This window comes from Cucurbita pepo, chromosome 18 (genome assembly GCF_057944985.1).
Source record: "Cucurbita pepo subsp. pepo isolate OVF chromosome 18, ASM5794498v1, whole genome shotgun sequence".
Classification (NCBI taxonomy): Eukaryota; Viridiplantae; Streptophyta; class Magnoliopsida; order Cucurbitales; family Cucurbitaceae; genus Cucurbita; species Cucurbita pepo.
The window spans coordinates 1,723,761-1,742,606 of NC_141815.1; the positions used below are offsets into that span (position 1 = coordinate 1,723,761).

Here is an 18,846-nt window from a genome sequence, read left to right on the forward strand (position 1 = left end):
GACCAAGAATTTCATTCTCAAATGACGATGAGCATCTTCATGACACCATACCAATTGAGGCTTTGCACAACCTCAATATTCCAACATCAACACATTTTTTTTAAACATGTTTGTTGGATTCTTTGCCCCCTCTATCTTCTCCAAACACATCACCATCTTTCACTAACCTGCATGTGAAATGGTATCGTCTTCTGTGTTTTCTCTTTAAATGATAGATCGGGTTCCTTCACCAACTGTATGACACTCTCACTATCTCTATAAAGAATCTCTTCGTGCTACTTCTTGCCCAATTCTTTCAGATAGTCAGTCATCCATATCCCAGCTTTAGCTATTGCCACGTACTCAACCTCAGTAAAATGCATTTTTGAAACTCTAGACGTCCCATCATCCATAGCTTGCTCCCACTTGGTTGTATCCTTCAACTGTAGAGCCCCATCAAAGGGCTCTGGTTCCCTTTCATCAGTAACATATAGTGTAATGAAGGTACATACATATCTGGTACTCTGATAGTACTGGATGATCTTCTCAATACCGGTTCAGGTGTCACCTGCTCTACTGCTGGTTCCTCTGCAACAACCTCAGGAGTTTGTTGAGTATCTGCTATAAGATCACTAGGTGATTTTCTCCGCAACTCAACCTCAACTCCCACTTGCTTCGTTGTCTTGCAACCTTGCTCCACATCTGGTTCCTCAGCAGTAGTGTTAAGAGTTTCATAAGTATCTGCTACAACATCACTAGGTGAGTTTCCCTGCAACTCAAGCTCAACTCCCATTTGCTTCGTGGTCTTGGAACCTTGCTCCAAATCTGGTTCCTCAGCAGTAGTGTCAGGAGTTTCATGAATATCTGCTACAACATCACTAGGTGAGTTTCCCTGCAACTCAAGCTCACCTCCCACTTGCTTCGTGGTCTTGGAACCTTGCTCCACATCTGGTTCCTCAGCAGTAGTGTCAGGAGTTTCATGAGTATCTTCTACAACATCACTAGGTGAGTTTCCCTGCAACTCAAGCTCAACTCCCACTTGCTTCGTGGTCTTGGAACCTTGATCCACATTTGTATGGACCATTTCCAACCGCACTTTCTTCAATTCTCTAGCAGTCCTTGTAAAGCTAACTCGTTTCTGCTTGCTCATAACGTAGTTCTCACAACGACCCACATCAACATATTTCAAACCGTCTAAAACTCCTTTCGCAGCCAGCGTCTTCATTCCTTTCACGCTCATATGTCCAAGTCTGTTGTGCCATAGACTTGAATTTAAAGCACTCTTAGCAAGAGCAGCTATGTTCATACACTATGCAGTGGCGTATAAGGTTCCAGATTTTGAGCCACGTGCTACTACCGTAGCACCCTTCATAATCTTCCACGAACTCTTCCCTAACTTTGTTGCATAACCTGTGTTGTCCAACTGATCAATAGAGATCAGGTTCTTCTTGAGACCAAGAATATATCTGACATCCTTTAATATCCACTGATTTTCTACCGGAGTTTTTATGCAGACATCCCCTTTTCCTTTAATCTCCAAATCTTTGTTGTTGGCAAGATACACCTTCTCGAAATTTCCAGACTTGAAATTCCGGAACAACTCTTTATTTGGAGACGAATGAAAAGATGCACATGAATGCAAAATCCAGGATTCAATCGAACTGTCCACGCTGAGGATTAGAGCATCCCCAATGTCTTCTGCTGAATTTATAGAATCATCATCATCTCTAGATTTGAGATTCTGCTTCCTCTTTGGTCTTATACAATCTGTCTGAAAGTGACCTTTTCCTCCACAATTCCAACACGTTACGTTTGATCTATTTAAAGATTTTTTTCGATTCTTTGATTTTGATCGCCCTTTGTTTGGGCCCTTCAGTTTACTTCTTCCCCATTGATCAACATTGAGAGCACTACCAAATGAATTTCCAATTTCTCATTTGCGAATACTTTCGTTGAGAAATACATCTCGAATTTCATCAAACTTCAATTTATCAGATCCTCGGAAACTGTTGATTGCGGAAACAACAATATCCCATGACTCGAGTAAAGATGACATCAAAATCAATGCTTTAATTTCATCCTCGAAATTAATTTTCACCGAACTCAGTTGACTTACAATCATATTGAATTCATTTATATGATCCCCAACAGATCCACCTTCAGACATCTGTAGATTGAACAGTCTCCGCATCAAATACACCTTGTTCATAGCCGATGTTTTTTCATACATATTCGACAGCGCCTTCATCAAATCTGACGTTGTCTTCTCCTTGATGATGTTAAATGCTACGTTTCTGGATAGCGTCAATTGGATCAGCCCTAAGGCTTTTCGATTCTTAAGCTTCCACTGCTCCGTGGTCATGGTATCCGACATCACTCCCAACAGGGGTTCGTGAAGATCTTTCTGGTATAGATAATCTTCAATCTGCATCTTCCAGAAACTGAAATCGGATCCCTCGAACTTCTCAATTCCAATCTTTGAACTTTCCATCTTCACAGATCGTGGTGACTTCAACCTGGCTCTGATACCAGTTGTTAGGATCGCACAACAACGCACACACTCGATCTAGATGAACACAAAGAACAGGATAGAGAAAATGCAAGGAGAATATAGGCTAAAAGATTTCCAAGTATGTACAATAAGAGAGAATACGGAGAATGTAGAAAATACAAAAAGTAAATTTTCAAAGCAAGGGCTGAGTAGATATATATATGGTTTAGCATACTATATATAGTTTTACCCGATATAACCATCTATTATATATAACTATCTACCATATATAAATTTACCAGATGTAGCTTTTTACTATACTTAGCTATTTACTATTTATTTATGACATTTTACTTTGTATGTCATTTTTTTTTTTTCTACCAAACTAAGCAAATGCCTATGAAATTGAGTCGACTCAATTTCATATGCTTTATTGTGTTTATAGTTGGGTTTGAGGAAGGATGTAAATTTGAGGAGCTTAAACCTTTAAAACACCTAAAGGTAAAATGAGCACTTTTTGCTTGAGCAGAGTAGAAAGAAAAAAAAAAAAAAGGTCATGGCCACAAATTTAGGGGAGAAGAAAAATATTTATAATCTATATTTTAAATGGAGTTCTAGCGAGAAAAGAGAAGATTGTTATGACAATGATTAAAACGTGTTGGAAGGACTTCAACCACAAAAAATCCTTAAGCATTCAGGATTCATAATTTTGCACATTTACTTCTACCCAATGGTATTTTTGTTGAAAACTTAGTTGAGCTACGTCTTTTTTGCTCCAACAGATATGAAACTTTACCAATGCTTGGAGAGTTGTCCAAACTTGAGGTTCTTGAAATTAATGAGCTAAATGCGGTAAAAAGTATCAAATACCAGTTTTATGGGAATTATCACGATAGCAAAAATTTATTCCCTAAATTGAAAAGATTTGATATTTTGTACCTGCTCAAATTAGATCAATGAGAAAAAAAATCTCATATGTATCAAATTGTACCACTTTTCCTCATCTCAAAAGCTTAATCATTAATTCTTGTCCCAAGCTAACAAATATTCCAAACATGTTTTCAAGCTCTCAAGGTCCTCCAAAATTTTGATCCCTAAATATTTATGCATTTGAAATTTTGATAAAACTAATAAACTCGTTAAAATCTTGCCGCTCACTCGAAGATTTTTGCATAGCCGACTTTCTTGAGGATCTTTCCCCTTCAAATTTGCAAGGTTTTGAGACTTATCATCATTGACAATCCTAGAATTTCAAACGTTGTCATTAGAGGCTTGTCTCCATTCAACACTTGAAAACATTACGAGTTAATGGGCCATAGAGAATTATGATTGGAGTCCATTCATACACTTCAATTTGTTTGAAAATCTTATATTATGTGAAATAGAAACTAAATGTTTGATACAACTTCCTAAACAACATGAGCATCTCACTACTTTAAGATTGTAGTGTGTTGAGTGTTTTGATGGAGTTGAATATTTGTTAGAAGGTTTAGGAAACATTACATAGTTGGAGACAGTGACGATTAGGGGTGTACATGGTCCGGGTTGGATTGAGGGATTTTTTTTTACCAAACCCAAAAGTTTGGGTTGGTTAGATTGGTAACCCAACCCAACCCGAAAATTTTCACAACCATCGGGTTGGGGTCGGGTTGTTAAAAAAAACTATTTTTCACTAACAAACACAAATCGATCTATAATTATTCACAAAGAAAAGAAAAAAAAATCAATCAAGAACAACGAGACAATTGTAACATATTAACATAATTCAACATTGTCATAAAACAAAAAACAACTAAAATATTGGACACTTGTTCACAACTGATTAAAGTAAGAAAAATATAAGGATAGATCATAAAATTAAAAAAGCAATAAAAATGATTAGTTTAAAAATACTATATATAATAAAAATACGAAAATAAAAAATATATTATAATTGAAATAGCCCAACCTTAATAGAACAGAATCCTAAACTATTACTATAATTAAAATAGTCTGACCTTGATGGAATTAGAGAGAGTCTTAAACTATTACAAAAATAAAAAATAAATTATAATTGAAATAGTCTAACATGAATGGAAGAGAGTCCTAAACTATTACAAAAATAAAAAAAAATATATTATAATTGAAATAGCCTAACCTTAATATATTTGATTTGCATCAAACTCGGGTGTGAGTGTTTTAAGTTAGGACAAAATATCACTCTAGTAAACACTTAATTAAAACAAACTTCTTAGTATATTTTATATATTTTTATTTGGCTCGGGTCAACCAGAGGGTTTAGTCCCATGAACCCAAAACCGAACCCAGTCAGTTCGAGTTCAGAAAAATGAACCCAAACCAACCCGAAAAGCTAATCCAACCCAACTCAACCCTTATAATTCGAGTTGGGTTGGTCCGGTTGTTGGGTTGAATGTACACCCCTATTGATGATAGTCAAATGCATAAATTTGAAAAGCTTGTCATCAAAAGAAGTCAGGTCAAATCTACTAGATTGAAACAATTCACAGTATTTCAGTGTTCCGAGCTTGAACTTGGTCAAGGGAGCGTTGAACGGGCAAAAGTTTCCCATGTAGCCCGTATTCATGTATTTTAAAACACTTATTTACATTTATTTCTTTTCTTTGTACTTTTTTTTTTTTAATATTTACATTAGTCTAAGTTAAATTATAATTTTATTCCATGTATTTAAACAATTGTACTGATTTTGTTACCATATTTACTACCTTTTTCACCGTTTCTAATCGATTCGATTCAATTTAATTTTATTTGTTATTTTTGTTTCGATTGTATTTATAAAAGTTTCATTATTTATTTATATCCTCTAATGATTCTCTTGGTAACATTTTGATTGTGGTACCAAGTAGCGTTGATGTTCATCATTTCATCTTATTGAAGTAACAAAGGCACACATATTATTATTGTATTTTATTTGAAGTTTCCGATGGTGAGGAATTCACATTTTGTAAATAATGCATGAATGAATAATTCGGACCTTACTTCCTCGGAAAAACCACATAATATTAGCATAAGAGAATTCTTGTGGAGTTTTGGTGGGGTGGAAGCATTGAGGAAGATAATGAAAGTAAAGGGCAAGCAAATTGGCCTAGCATGGGGCTTCGAGAAGGAGCTCTCAAGGACGAGTGTATGAAGATAAAGTTGATCCTTAGCACACATCGATAACAACTCATACCCAAGATTCACAATAAGAGTTGGAATATGAATTTGACAACCGATGACTTTGCTATTCTCCCCTTAGTCAAAGCTCTAACCTAATTTGGAGCGAGATGTTCCCTATTGTTGCAGAGAGACTCTGATGGTTTGTGTTTTGGCATGGTTGAAGTATCAAAGAGGGCAAGGTCTTGAAGAGCTAGTCCGTTTTAGCGATAGTGATTTAGCTGGAGACATTGACGATAGAAAAAGCACTACAGGAATAGCGTTTTATCTCAATGAAATTTTTTTCTCTTGGCAATCTCAAAAGCAATGAACTGTGGCACTATCTTCCTATGATGCCGAGTTCATGGCAGCAACTGCGGCGTCATGCCAAGCATTGTAGTTGATAAATTTATTGAATGAAGTGACTATAAGTGAACTAAAGCTGGTAACTCTCTACGTCGACAACAAATCTATGATTACACTGATGAAGAATCTAGAATTTTACGGATGCAGCAAACACATTGATACTCGCTTCCACTTCATCCATGAATGTGTTGAGAAGAGACATATTGTTGTGGAGTTCGTATGCACTAGAGTGCATCGTGTAGATATTCTAACCAAAGATTTAGCAAGGGTTAAGTTTGCAGAGATGCGGAAATTGATGGGAGTGAAGGATCTCAAACAAAGTCAAATTTACGAAGAAGACTGTGAGCTTATAAACTCTACTAAGTAGAATAAGTCATTAACTTATGAAGTAACTTTAAGAGAATTGTTAGTAGACTTGGTAGAATAGTTACTTTGACTTATGGAGCCAAATTGTGGGCCAAATTTTTGTGGTTGTAGACCAAGTTTTATGATTTAATTAGGAAGATTGTTAGTGGTTATTAATTTGAGAAAGTTTAGAAAGCAAGTTAGTGTTTTTTGCGTGGTAAATACTCATGACATATATGTTTGTTTGTTTGTTTTGACATTTTTCGATTGTGGGCCATTTCCAACACTCTATGGATGTGTCATGCTCTCGAACTGTAATGTCGTTGTCAACCGTACAGGGATGCCTTGCCTTTACCTGAAATAGAAGTAGCACGTGACTTGAGTAGTTGAGTATTTTAAGAAATACTCAGCCTGTTTCCTACAGCGGCTATCATAAGTGGGCAATTGAATGTGTACTTAATTTACCGACATACGACCTACACGTGCGAGTATGGATCCACCAGTCGATTTAATCACCTCCTGGGCTCTTGTCTGGTCTGACGAGCATTCTTTAGTAAGTGTTGATGTCAGACATCCGTTAGGAACAGCGACCGTCATGGCAACATTATGGTAAACATAATGATCATTTTCCTGCCTCGTACGTACACGTCCATACTATCGTAAAAGGAGAGGGGGTATCCACCGATGCATGAGCACATAATAAGACATGAAGTCCTAACATATTTCCCTTTGTTGGATGATGGAAGTCCTAACATATTTCCCTTTGTTGGATGATGGAAGTCACGTCGACTAATTTAGGGAATGATCATGGGTTTATAAGTGAGAAATACTAACTCCATTGTTATGAGGCCTTTTGGGGAAGCCCAAAGCAAAGCCATGAGAGCTTATGCTCAAAGTGGACAATATCATACCATTGTGGAGAGTCGTGTTCGTCTAACACCCTTGACATTACCATATACTACACCTTTCTTCCTATCGTACCATTTATCGTATCTTCCAAGCGTGTATTGGGGTTGTATTTCATGCTAATGCGTCATTTTACATGTCAATCAGATAATATATCATTCATGTTACAAATTTGTCATATCATAACATTTCCATGCCTTCAGACGTAACAATTCACATCATGCACATATTATATCGTAACAGTCAAAATTTTGGGTTATTCCATTTCTATAGTATTTTTTTAGTATAAGTCCAACGTCACTCACTATGCTTCAAAGTCTCGAAAATCGGATCATGACAACTGTATTTTTTAATTGATTCTTTAAACTTTTTGAAATTTACATATTCTTTTTTTTTTTTTTTTTTTTTGACTGAGTTCAAACTTATCTATTCTTTTTTTTTTTTGTTTGAAAATCGGATCATGACAACTGTACTTTTCAAACCTTACTGTTTGTTTGGAGGCGCTTTAGATAATAAAAGGATGTTAGATGGGGTTTCTATATGCTTCATTCCAACGCTCACAAATTCTCTTAAATTGCAAACTTTCAGATTCCAAGGATACAAACATGGCAGAATTCCTGTGGACCTTTGCCGTACAGGAAGTGTTGAAGAAGACGGTGAAGCTGGCGGCCGAGCAGATCGGCTTGGCATCAGGATACGAGGAGGAACTCTCTAAGCTGAAGGACTCTTTACTCATGGCGCAAGCCATCCTAAGGGATGCTGAAAGAATGAAGACAAACCTTGAATCCCAGAAGCAATGGGTGAAGCAGCTTGAAGATATCATCTTCGAAGCTGATATTTTATTCGATGAGCTTGCTTATGAAGACGTTCGACGCAAAGTGGAAATCGAAAAATATAAGGTGGTACGTAATTTCTTTTCATTCTCCAAAAATCCCCTTGCTTTTCGTCTCAAAATGGCAAATAAAATCACAACTGTGGCTAAAAATTTGGCTGACTTTAATTCTACACAAAGTCCATCCGGATGTGTTGCTACGATATCTAATGAAGCTGAAATTGATCTTAATCAAACTCGAGAGACAGACTCATTTCCAGATGAAATTGGAGTTATTGGAAGGGAAACTGAAGTATCAAACATAGTGGATAACCTACTTGCCCTCAATAACCAAGAAACTTTAGTTGTTTTACCCATTGTTGGTACGGGTGGGTTAGGAAAAACAACTCTGGTGAAGGAGATTTTCCATCATGAAGTGATAAGGAAGAATTTCGATACTTTTATATGGGTATGCGTGTCTGATCCTTTTAAAATCAACAAAATTTTAAGAGCAATCTTGGGATCCTTGAATCCTACATTTGGTGGCTCAGATGAAAAGGAAGTCATTCTTCGGAAGCTCCAAGATCTGCTCAGTGGCAAAAAGTATTTTCTTGTGCTTGATGATGTTTGGAACGAGGAACCCATTCTCTGGAATGAGTTGAGGGCTTGTTTGCTAAAGATCAATAAAAATATAGGAAGCGCTATCGTTGTGACTACTAGAAGTGATAAAGTTGCAGAAATTATGGAGACAAAATACAGACATCATTTGAGGGAGTTACTAGATGATCATTGTTGGTCTTTATTTGAAAAATGTGCATTTGAAGGTAAATTACGAGTAATTCCGGATGTCATTCGAGGACAACTTGTTAAAAAATTTGGTGGCATACCATTGGTTGTGAAAGTGTTGGGAGGAATGGTGAAATCATGCAAGAATGATGAAGAATTGCAATCAAGTTTGGAAAATCTAGTGAGAATCGAATTACCAAAGGATGATCTTATTTTATTTACAATCAAATTAAGTGTGGACCGTTTACCATCTTCCTCATTAAAACAATGTTTTGCCTACTGTTCAAATTTTCCACAAGACTTTATCTTCTTTAAAGAAGAACTTGTTCAAATGTGGGTAGCACAAGGGTTTATTCAACTACCCAATGGAAGCAATGTAACGATGGAGGATATTGGAGCGAGATATTTCGATATTTTGTTGTCTCGCTCTTTGTTTCAAGATGTTCTCAAGGATGAGAGAGGAAAAGTTGAATATTGTAAGATGCATGATCTTATATACGAGGTCGCATGTACTATTTCAAATGATCAGCATTTGAGAGAGGACCTTGTAACAAATGGAAAATCTCATGGTGATAAAGTTCTTTTGATCCGTCGAAGAAGAACAGTTTATTGTTGTGAAAATGTACCATTTGGTAATCAAGTTAAGATCACTAACTTCATCTACTTGCGGGTTTTAATTATTAGTGGTGAGTTCGTAACTGAATTGCCTGATACAATCGGTAAATTGAAACATTTGAGGTATCTTGACATTTCAAATGCTAGAATAAGCAAGCTTCCAAAATCTATTGTTTTGCTTTACCATTTGCAGACTTTGAAGCTCACAGAGTTGAACTTACCTACAAAGTTGAGAAAGTTGGTCAATTTAAGGCATTTAGAAATGGGGGAGGGTTATTCACCAACTAAAATGCCTAAATATTTAAGTCGAATGACTCAACTTCAAACGCTTTCTGTTTTTGTAGTTGGGTCAGATGAAGGATATAAGATTGAGGAGCTTGGACCTTTAAAAAATCTTAAAGGTCAATTAAGCCTTCAAAAACTCGAGCAAGTCAAAAGTAAAAAGGAGGCTATGGCTGCAAATTTAGCTGAGAAGGAAAATATTTTTGATCTATCATTTGAATGGAGTTTTAGCAGAGAAGACTGTGGTGATAATGATTTGAATGTGTTGGAAGGGCTTCAACCACACATTAACCTTCAAGCATTGCGTATTGATAACTTTGGAAGTGAACTTATGCCCAGTGGTATTTTTGTTGAAAACTTAATTAAACTTGAGTTACGGTCTTGCATAAGATGTAAAACTTTACCAATGCTGGGACAGTTGTCCAAACTGGAGGTTCTTGAAATTTCTGACCTAAGTGGTGTAAAAAGTATTGGAGACGAGTTTTACGGGAATTATTGCAACAATAAAACTTTATTTCCTAAATTGAAAACATTTGAAATTTGGAGAATGGACAGTTTAGAGCAATGGAATGATGTTGCTACTGTGACGAATTGTACAACTTTTCCTCATCTCGAACGCTTAACCATTCGTTCTTGTCTCAAACTAACGAATATTCCAAACATTTTTACAACTCATAGCCAGAGGTTGGAAGCTGACACGGTGAATGCAAGGTTATTTTCAAGTTTTCGAAGTCCTCTAAAGCTTCAATCTCTAAGCATTTGTGATTGTACAAGTTTGGTAAAGCTACCAAACTGGTTAGAATGTTGTAGCTCACTCGAACATTTGTGGATATGCGACTTTTGTGATGATATTTCATTTCCAAATATGCAAAACTTGATTACATTAAGAATTGAAAACTTTCATAATTTGCCGGAGGGGCTCCATGGTATTCATAACTTGAAAGCATTGACAGTTAAAGGACCAATGGAGGGTCATGATTGGAGTCGATTCATACCTTTCAATTCACTTGAAATTCTTCAGTTGCATGAAAAAGGAACTAATAGTTTGACACAACTTCCTCGACAACTTGAGCTTCTCACTTCTTTAAGATTGTTGCGTATTGAGAGTTTTAATGGCATTGAATCTTTGCCAGAATGGTTGGGAAACGTTACATCTTTGGAGACATTGGAATTATTAAAGTGCAGAAATTTGAAAAACTTGCCCTCGAAAGAAGCTATGTCAAATCTAACTAGATTGAATCGTTTGGATGTGTATGAATGTTCCCAGCTTGAAGTTGGTGAAGGTAGTGTTGAACGGGAAAAAGTTTCACATGTACCCAACGTTCGTGTATCCTAGAATAACTATTTTATATTTTATATTAACAATTGTACTAATTCTATTACTACATTAATTACTACGCTTTCTTGGAGATCATCTATTTTATTTGTAACATTTTAGTTCATCATTTTATCTTTATTCAAATTATTTTATTTTATCTTTATTCAAATTATTATTCTATTTTACGTTTAGACATTTACTCCAATGAAATTTCTTAAAAAAAATGACGTAATTATGAAATATTTAGTTTTCTAATTAAATTTATAAACATTTATATATTTTTATACATACTTTCAAGATATAAGTTAAAATTTAAAAATTAATTAAAAAAAAAGTTTGTTTTTTGTTTTTATTTTTTAAATTTAGGTAGGAATTCAAATATCTAAAAAATTAAATGGTTTATCAAATTAAAGTTCTTTTAACCTATTTTTCCCGACTCGGTTATTATTTCTTATGGGTACGGTCACTTCTAATTTTGTTTGACGTTTTATTGTAGTTGTTTGAATTTAGAGTATTAATTAGGATAATATGTTCCCAACCTGTAGAAGAAGATTCAAACTTGTAATCTATGAACATAGATGTTGTATCTTTATTAATTAATAGATTAGTTTGTTGATTTTTTTAGAGTATTATGCAATTTAGAATATATTAAGAAGATTTAGATTACTAGGATACTTTAACAAAAATAAAATAAGAAAAACCTAACTTTAATCGATATATGAGTGATAAAGTTAATATTTCATTTGAATTAGGTTGAAAATTTGTTCGGAATTAATTAGTATGCCACTTAAAATTTAACAACTAGGTTAGAAAGTTGTTCTTGATTCAACTTACAAGTCACTTAAAATTTAGCTTACCAAACGAGAGTTATACTCAAATTTCGAGACTTCTAAATTTTGATCAAGATTAAGAAAAGATGAAAATGAAATAAATAAAAGTAAAAATAAAATAAAATAACATAAGAAAATTCGAAAAATTTAAACGAAGAGATAAATAACATCAAAATAAAATACAAAACAAAAATATGATTACAAGAGGTTGTTGTTCAAATTTATTACAAACGGAAAAAAGAGTTTGGGATACAATTATAAAATGAGATAAAAAAACACTCAATTCCAGAAATGGACTGACGCTTCGTAACGACCCCTTTTGTGACGGTGTAGCTCTCGGACGCTTCTCCACCTCAACCAGCAGCCTGAGAATACCTTAAAAACAATAGAGAGTAAATGTATAAATATACCCAATAAGAAATACTCATAGGCTCTCATCGCTCATGATAGTCCCTCTTATTGGGGGTGTGCTACCCAACCCTTTCTCATGTAGCTAATGGGTTGTACGACGTGGGGACACTTTTTTCATGCGAAACGGTTAAGAGCAGTGAGAACTGATCAGGAACCCTGATCCTCCTGCAAAGCTACTAACTTATGGAGCAAGTGTAGGAGAATCGGTAGTAGTTGCCAAACTTTGGACCAAGTTTTGTAATTTAATTAAGAAATTGTTAGTGTTCTTAACTCGAAGAAAAAGTTGCCAAACCTTGGACAAGCTAGTTAGTGTATTAAGCAAGGTATTAGACCAGAGCTTTGAAAGGAAACAAAGAATGAAATGATCTAATGATGAAAGGCACAACCTAAAGGGGAAAGGTGATAAAGGTTTGGGAACACAGGACATGGTGAGTCATCTTCAATATCAATCACGAATTTCGAAAAATAGTGGAGGTCTTGATAGATAATTTTATAAGGATTTTCTTTTTGAATTTTCCACTAAACCAATGATTTAGGGTCCACATGAAATAATATAATGATAATATAATGTCATATAGTGTAACAATCCAAATTTTTCTACTTAATTTAAGGTCGCTACTCGCTACTGAATACATATAATGAATATTGAATGTGAAAAGACTTCATTTAAATTCCATAAAAAGTAACATTTGTCTTAAAACACAGTCATAGACTTACGTGTTTCGAAAACACCTTTAAAACTACACAACAAAAAGCTAAATAAAATAAATAAACATTTAAATTAAAAACATCTTATTCTAGCCTAGTCTTAGAAAATAAATACCACTACACTCTACATGTGCCATGGTCTCGAATTGCGATGTTATCGTCAGCGGGAATGTCTTGCCTTAACCTAAAAAATATAGTAGCACATGACTTGAGTATTTAAAGAAATACTTAGTAAGTGACCCCACTATTGCGGGTTAAATGCAAGAACATGTGAATGCAATGACGAGACCTATCATTTCAATCTATTTTCCTACGGTACTGTCCTAACGTGTAACTTGGATGTGTACCATATACTTTACACACAGTCCATACGTGCGAGTATGGACTCACCAGTCAGTTCGCGCACCGCTGGGCTACTTTCCTTGTCGGGTGAGCATACTCTAGGAACTCCTTAGACCAGACACCCGTTAGAACTAGTAACCGCCATGGCAACATTATGTAAAACAAAATGATCGTGCCCCTGTTCGCAGCATTATGTAAAACATAATGATCGTACCCCTGCCCATCGTGATGAAATAGGGGTATCCCCCAATGCATTGAGCAACATAATGCATGAGGTCCCAATATTTTCCCATTTTCGACATATTCCGCTATCGTTTTACATTCATATCATATCTTTTCTCATTTTTCAGTTCTCATGCATAATTCTAACGGGGTTATATTTAATTTCATTTATCGTGATACCATGTCATTCATAACATGCTGTATACATACAATTTAGAAAACATAACATAACTCTCCATGCTTTTAACATGTCATTTCATAACGTGCGATTCATACAATAATTACCTCCACGATCACACAAAACAATAAAAACATAACATAACATATCACATCACAATATATTGTATCATAAACATGTCATATCATAAACATTTTGTGGTCATATCGTTCCCTAACTTATCATAGCCTTAACGTTCTTATACCTATCACAGTCATATCGTTACGTACCTTTGTCATATCATCACAGGAACGTATCCTAACGCTATCGTTCTATCAATCTATCACAAACCTATCCCTTTCTACCCATAACCTAATCGTATTCTTTCATCAATCTTTCCTATCCATAGCACTCTGGTATGTAACCTAACCTTAACGTTTCATGAACGTATTTTACTCCTATCATTACATTTCGTTTTGTGCATCCTTCTCATGTCCTATCTCAAACACATCATTGAACACATCGTACCATAATTATTATCATACAATTCACATATTATAACATATACATAACATATAAGAAACATATCGATCCATAGACATTCGCATATATCAATATATATGACACGTGGAGAACTACGGGGCACGTATCAACATCTAATATAACCTTGCCGATAGTAAAGGCACTTACCTGGTTAGCTTATGTTGTTGTCACAAATACATCTTTAATGAAATTTCGATTATGTCCCTTGAAATCCAAGTCAACCTATGTGAGCCCATGGCATCAGTTTCAAGTTTGAACTCTATAAAATTATTTATCTAATTTACATTGGTCATTGTTAAAAGTCTTGAAATATTATATATTTGTAACTATATTTTTATTAAAAATCTTATTTTCTATGGTTATTGTAGTTATTTCAAGTTATTCTCTGCTTTCATGCCCTCTGTATTTACTTTTCTCTCTGTATTAAGTTTAAGTTTTTTAATTCTAGATTTTATTTTTTATTTTTTATATGTATTTACTCTATTGTCTTTTAATTATGTTGACATATATTCTAAATTTGTAGTAGATTGGTGTTCCAAATCTTTCTTTTTATCTCCATGTTTTCTTTTGTTTACAAATTTGCTTTGCCGATCTTATTTTTAATATATTCATTTGGCTACTAATATAAATTTAATCTAATATTACTAATCTGACATAATTTACTAGAATGGGTATAAAGATTGACATTTAGTTTCTAACTCAAAGCTAAACCATTAAAATAATTTAATGAAGATACAATGAGCTGTGATTTCTAAAAAATAAATAGGATAAAAGGAAATGAAGATTTATTATATGCTTTACTGATCACATCTATCTCGAGGTAAATCTCCTACAGGTGAATCTTAACTGGGTAAAGACCATCCTCATTTTTTCTTGAAGTATATCTTGACAATTGTTGTTTTTTCATGTTTCTTTTTGAAGTAAGTGTGACTTTATGGGTAAAGATGGGTTGAGGAGAGATAATTAGGGGAAGTGATGATAGGTTAGTGGAGAGAAGTGGGGAAGGTTGTTTATTGTTTTTTTTTTTTTGTTTATTTATTTATTTATTTTTTTTTTTTGTTAACGTACTCTTTTTTTTATAATTATTTTTATTTGTTTATCTCTTTATTTATTTATTTATTTATTTATTTATTTATTTATTTATTTATTTATTTTTGGACTATTACACGTATAATTCGATTCCACCCTACCTTAGAGATTCCTTGTACACTTGGCTTGGTTGTCCTTTTCTACTTTTGCCTTGATGTCTTCTGAAAAGATGTCTAGAGTGATATCATCCATATCATGATGTTACAATCATCTTATAGTTCGATCTTCGCTTTTAGTCAGCTTGTCATAAGATTAGATTTTTAAGACAATTATACAAATGTTTGGAATAAGTTGTGACTACCGGGAGTAATAAAGTTAATTAAAATGTTGGAAGTGTTATAGTTGTGACTATCGAGAGTGATAAAGTCGCAGAAATTATGAAAACAAATTACAGATATCATTTGAGGCACTTACCAGATAATCATTATTGATATCTATTTGAAAAATGTGCATTTAGAAGTGAATTACTAATAATTCTTGATGTAATTCGAGAAGAAATTGTTAAAAAATTTGGTGGCATACTCTTGGTTGTGAAAGTGTCGGGAGGAATGGTAAAATCATTCAAGAATTATGATGGACTGCTATAGAATTTGGAAGATCTAATGAGAATTGCATCACAAGATGAAAATCATATTTTATCCACAATCAAATTAAGTATAGACCGTCTACCATCTTCCTCATTGAAACAATATTTTGTCGACCGTTCAAATTTCCCACCAGACTTTCTCTTCTATAAGAAAGAACTTATTCAGACGTGGATAGCACAAAGGTTTATTGAACTATCCAACAGACACAATGTAATGATGGAGGATATTGGAGCGACATACTTTGATATTTTGTTGTCTCGTTCATTGTTTCAAGATGTTATCAAGCATGCGATAGGCAAAATTATATTTGTAAGATGCATAATCTTATACATGAAGCCACATGCACTATTTCGAATAATTAAAATTTGAGTTCAGATAAATATCTCGGGGTGAGAAAGATATTTGGATTAGCCAAAAAATAAGAACACTCTATTGTACTACAAATGTAGTCTTTGACATTCGCAATAAGATCAGATCACCAACTTCATCTACTTGCACGTTTTAATTTTAGAATTCATAAGTAAATTGTCAAATTCAATCCTTAAATTGAAACATTTGAGGTATCTAGACATTTCAGAGACTTCAATAGATGTGCTCCCAAAATGTATTGTTTTACCTTAATATGTAAACCTTAAAGCTTCGAGAGAATACTATAGAGCTTCTCACACAGTTGAGAAAGTTAGTCAATTTAAGGCATTTATAATTTAATTGGGATTTTTGTTAGGATCGCACAACAACGCACACACTCGATCTAGATAAACACAAAAAACAGGATAGAGAAAATGCAAAGAGAATATAGGCTAAAGGATTTTCAAGGATGTACTTAAAAGAAAATACAGTGAATATAAAAAGTACAAAGCTCTGCTAGAGGGGATATATATATGGTTTAGCTTACTATATATAACTTTACCAAATATGAGTATATATAACTAGTAGTAACTTTTTACTATACATAGTTATTTACTATTTATGACATTTTACTTTAATGTCATTTATCAAATATAGTTTTACTATGTATAACCGTTCACTGAGCTATAAATAAGCAAAAAGCTCCATAACCTAATAATTCTCCCACTTCTAGACTGATCTAGTCGACCAAGAATTTCATTCTCAAATGACGATGAGCATCTTCATGACACCATACCAATTGAGGCTTTGCACAACCTCAATATTCCAACATCAACACATTTTTTTTAAACATGTTTGTTGGATTCTTTGCCCCCTCTATCTTCTCCAAACACATCACCATCTTTCACTAACCTGCATGTGAAATGGTATCGTCTTCTGTGTTTTCTCTTTAAATGATAGATCGGGTTCCTTCACCAACTGTATGACACTCTCACTATCTCTATAAAGAATCTCTTCGTGCTACTTCTTGCCCAATTCTTTCAGATAGTCAGTCATCCATATCCCAGCTTTAGCTATTGCCACGTACTCAACCTCAGTAAAATGCATTTTTGAAACTCTAGACGTCCCATCATCCATAGCTTGCTCCCACTTGGTTGTATCCTTCAACTGTAGAGCCCCATCAAAGGGCTCTGGTTCCCTTTCATCAGTAACATATAGTGTAATGAAGGTACATACATATCTGGTACTCTGATAGTACTGGATGATCTTCTCAATACCGGTTCAGGTGTCACCTGCTCTACTGCTGGTTCCTCTGCAACAACCTCAGGAGTTTGTTGAGTATCTGCTATAAGATCACTAGGTGATTTTCTCCGCAACTCAACCTCAACTCCCACTTGCTTCGTTGTCTTGCAACCTTGCTCCACATCTGGTTCCTCAGCAGTAGTGTTAAGAGTTTCATAAGTATCTGCTACAACATCACTAGGTGAGTTTCCCTGCAACTCAAGCTCAACTCCCATTTGCTTCGTGGTCTTGGAACCTTGCTCCAAATCTGGTTCCTCAGCAGTAGTGTCAGGAGTTTCATGAATATCTGCTACAACATCACTAGGTGAGTTTCCCTGCAACTCAAGCTCACCTCCCACTTGCTTCGTGGTCTTGGAACCTTGCTCCACATCTGGTTCCTCAGCAGTAGTGTCAGGAGTTTCATGAGTATCTTCTACAACATCACTAGGTGAGTTTCCCTGCAACTCAAGCTCAACTCCCACTTGCTTCGTGGTCTTGGAACCTTGATCCACATTTGTATGGACCATTTCCAACCGCACTTTCTTCAATTCTCTAGCAGTCCTTGTAAAGCTAACTCGTTTCTGCTTGCTCATAACGTAGTTCTCACAACGACCCACATCAACATATTTCAAACCGTCTAAAACTCCTTTCGCAGCCAGCGTCTTCATTCCTTTCACGCTCATATGTCCAAGTCTGTTGTGCCATAGACTTGAATTTAAAGCACTCTTAGCAAGAGCAGCTATGTTCATACACTATGCAGTGGCGTATAAGGTTCCAGATTTTGAGTCACGTGCTACTACCGTAGCACCCTTCATAATCTTCCACGAACTCTTCCCTAACTTTGTTGCATAACCTGTGTTGTCCAACTGATCAATAGAGATCAGGTTCTTCTTGAGACCAAGAATATATCTGACATCCTTTAATATCCACTGATTTTCTACCGGAGTTTTTATGCAGACATCCCCTTTTCCTTTAATCTCCAAATCTTTGTTGTTGGCAAGATACACCTTCTCGAAATTTCCAGACTTGAAATTCCGGAACAACTCTTTATTTGGAGACGAATGAAAAGATGCACATGAATGCAAAATCCAGGATTCAATCGAACTGTCCACGCTGAGGATTAGAGCATCCCCAATGTCTTCTGCTGAATTTATAGAATCATCATCATCTCTAGATTTGAGATTCTGCTTCCTCTTTGGTCTTATACAATCTGTCTGAAAGTGACCTTTTCCTCCACAATTCCAACACGTTACGTTTGATCTATTTAAAGATTTTT

The 18,846-nt window shown here is 34.9% G+C and overlaps 1 protein-coding gene across 1 annotated transcript; it reads left to right on the forward strand.

Moving 5' to 3' along the window:
* Positions 1-7,665: 7,665 nt before the first annotated feature.
* LOC147786903 (putative disease resistance protein RGA3) lies at positions 7,666-11,204 on the forward strand. The gene has a single exon (XM_087119457.1). It carries the CDS (start codon positions 7,768-7,770, stop codon positions 11,068-11,070), a length of 3,303 nt encoding a protein of 1,100 aa, XP_086975583.1. The 5' UTR covers positions 7,666-7,767; the 3' UTR covers positions 11,071-11,204.
* Positions 11,205-18,846: the final 7,642 nt, after the last annotated feature.

Bases quoted from the DNA above. Each gene is read 5' to 3' on its own strand.
- LOC147786903 (XM_087119457.1), top strand. From the start codon at position 7,768: ATGGGGTTTCTATATGCTTCATTCCAACGCTCACAAATTCTCTTAAAT.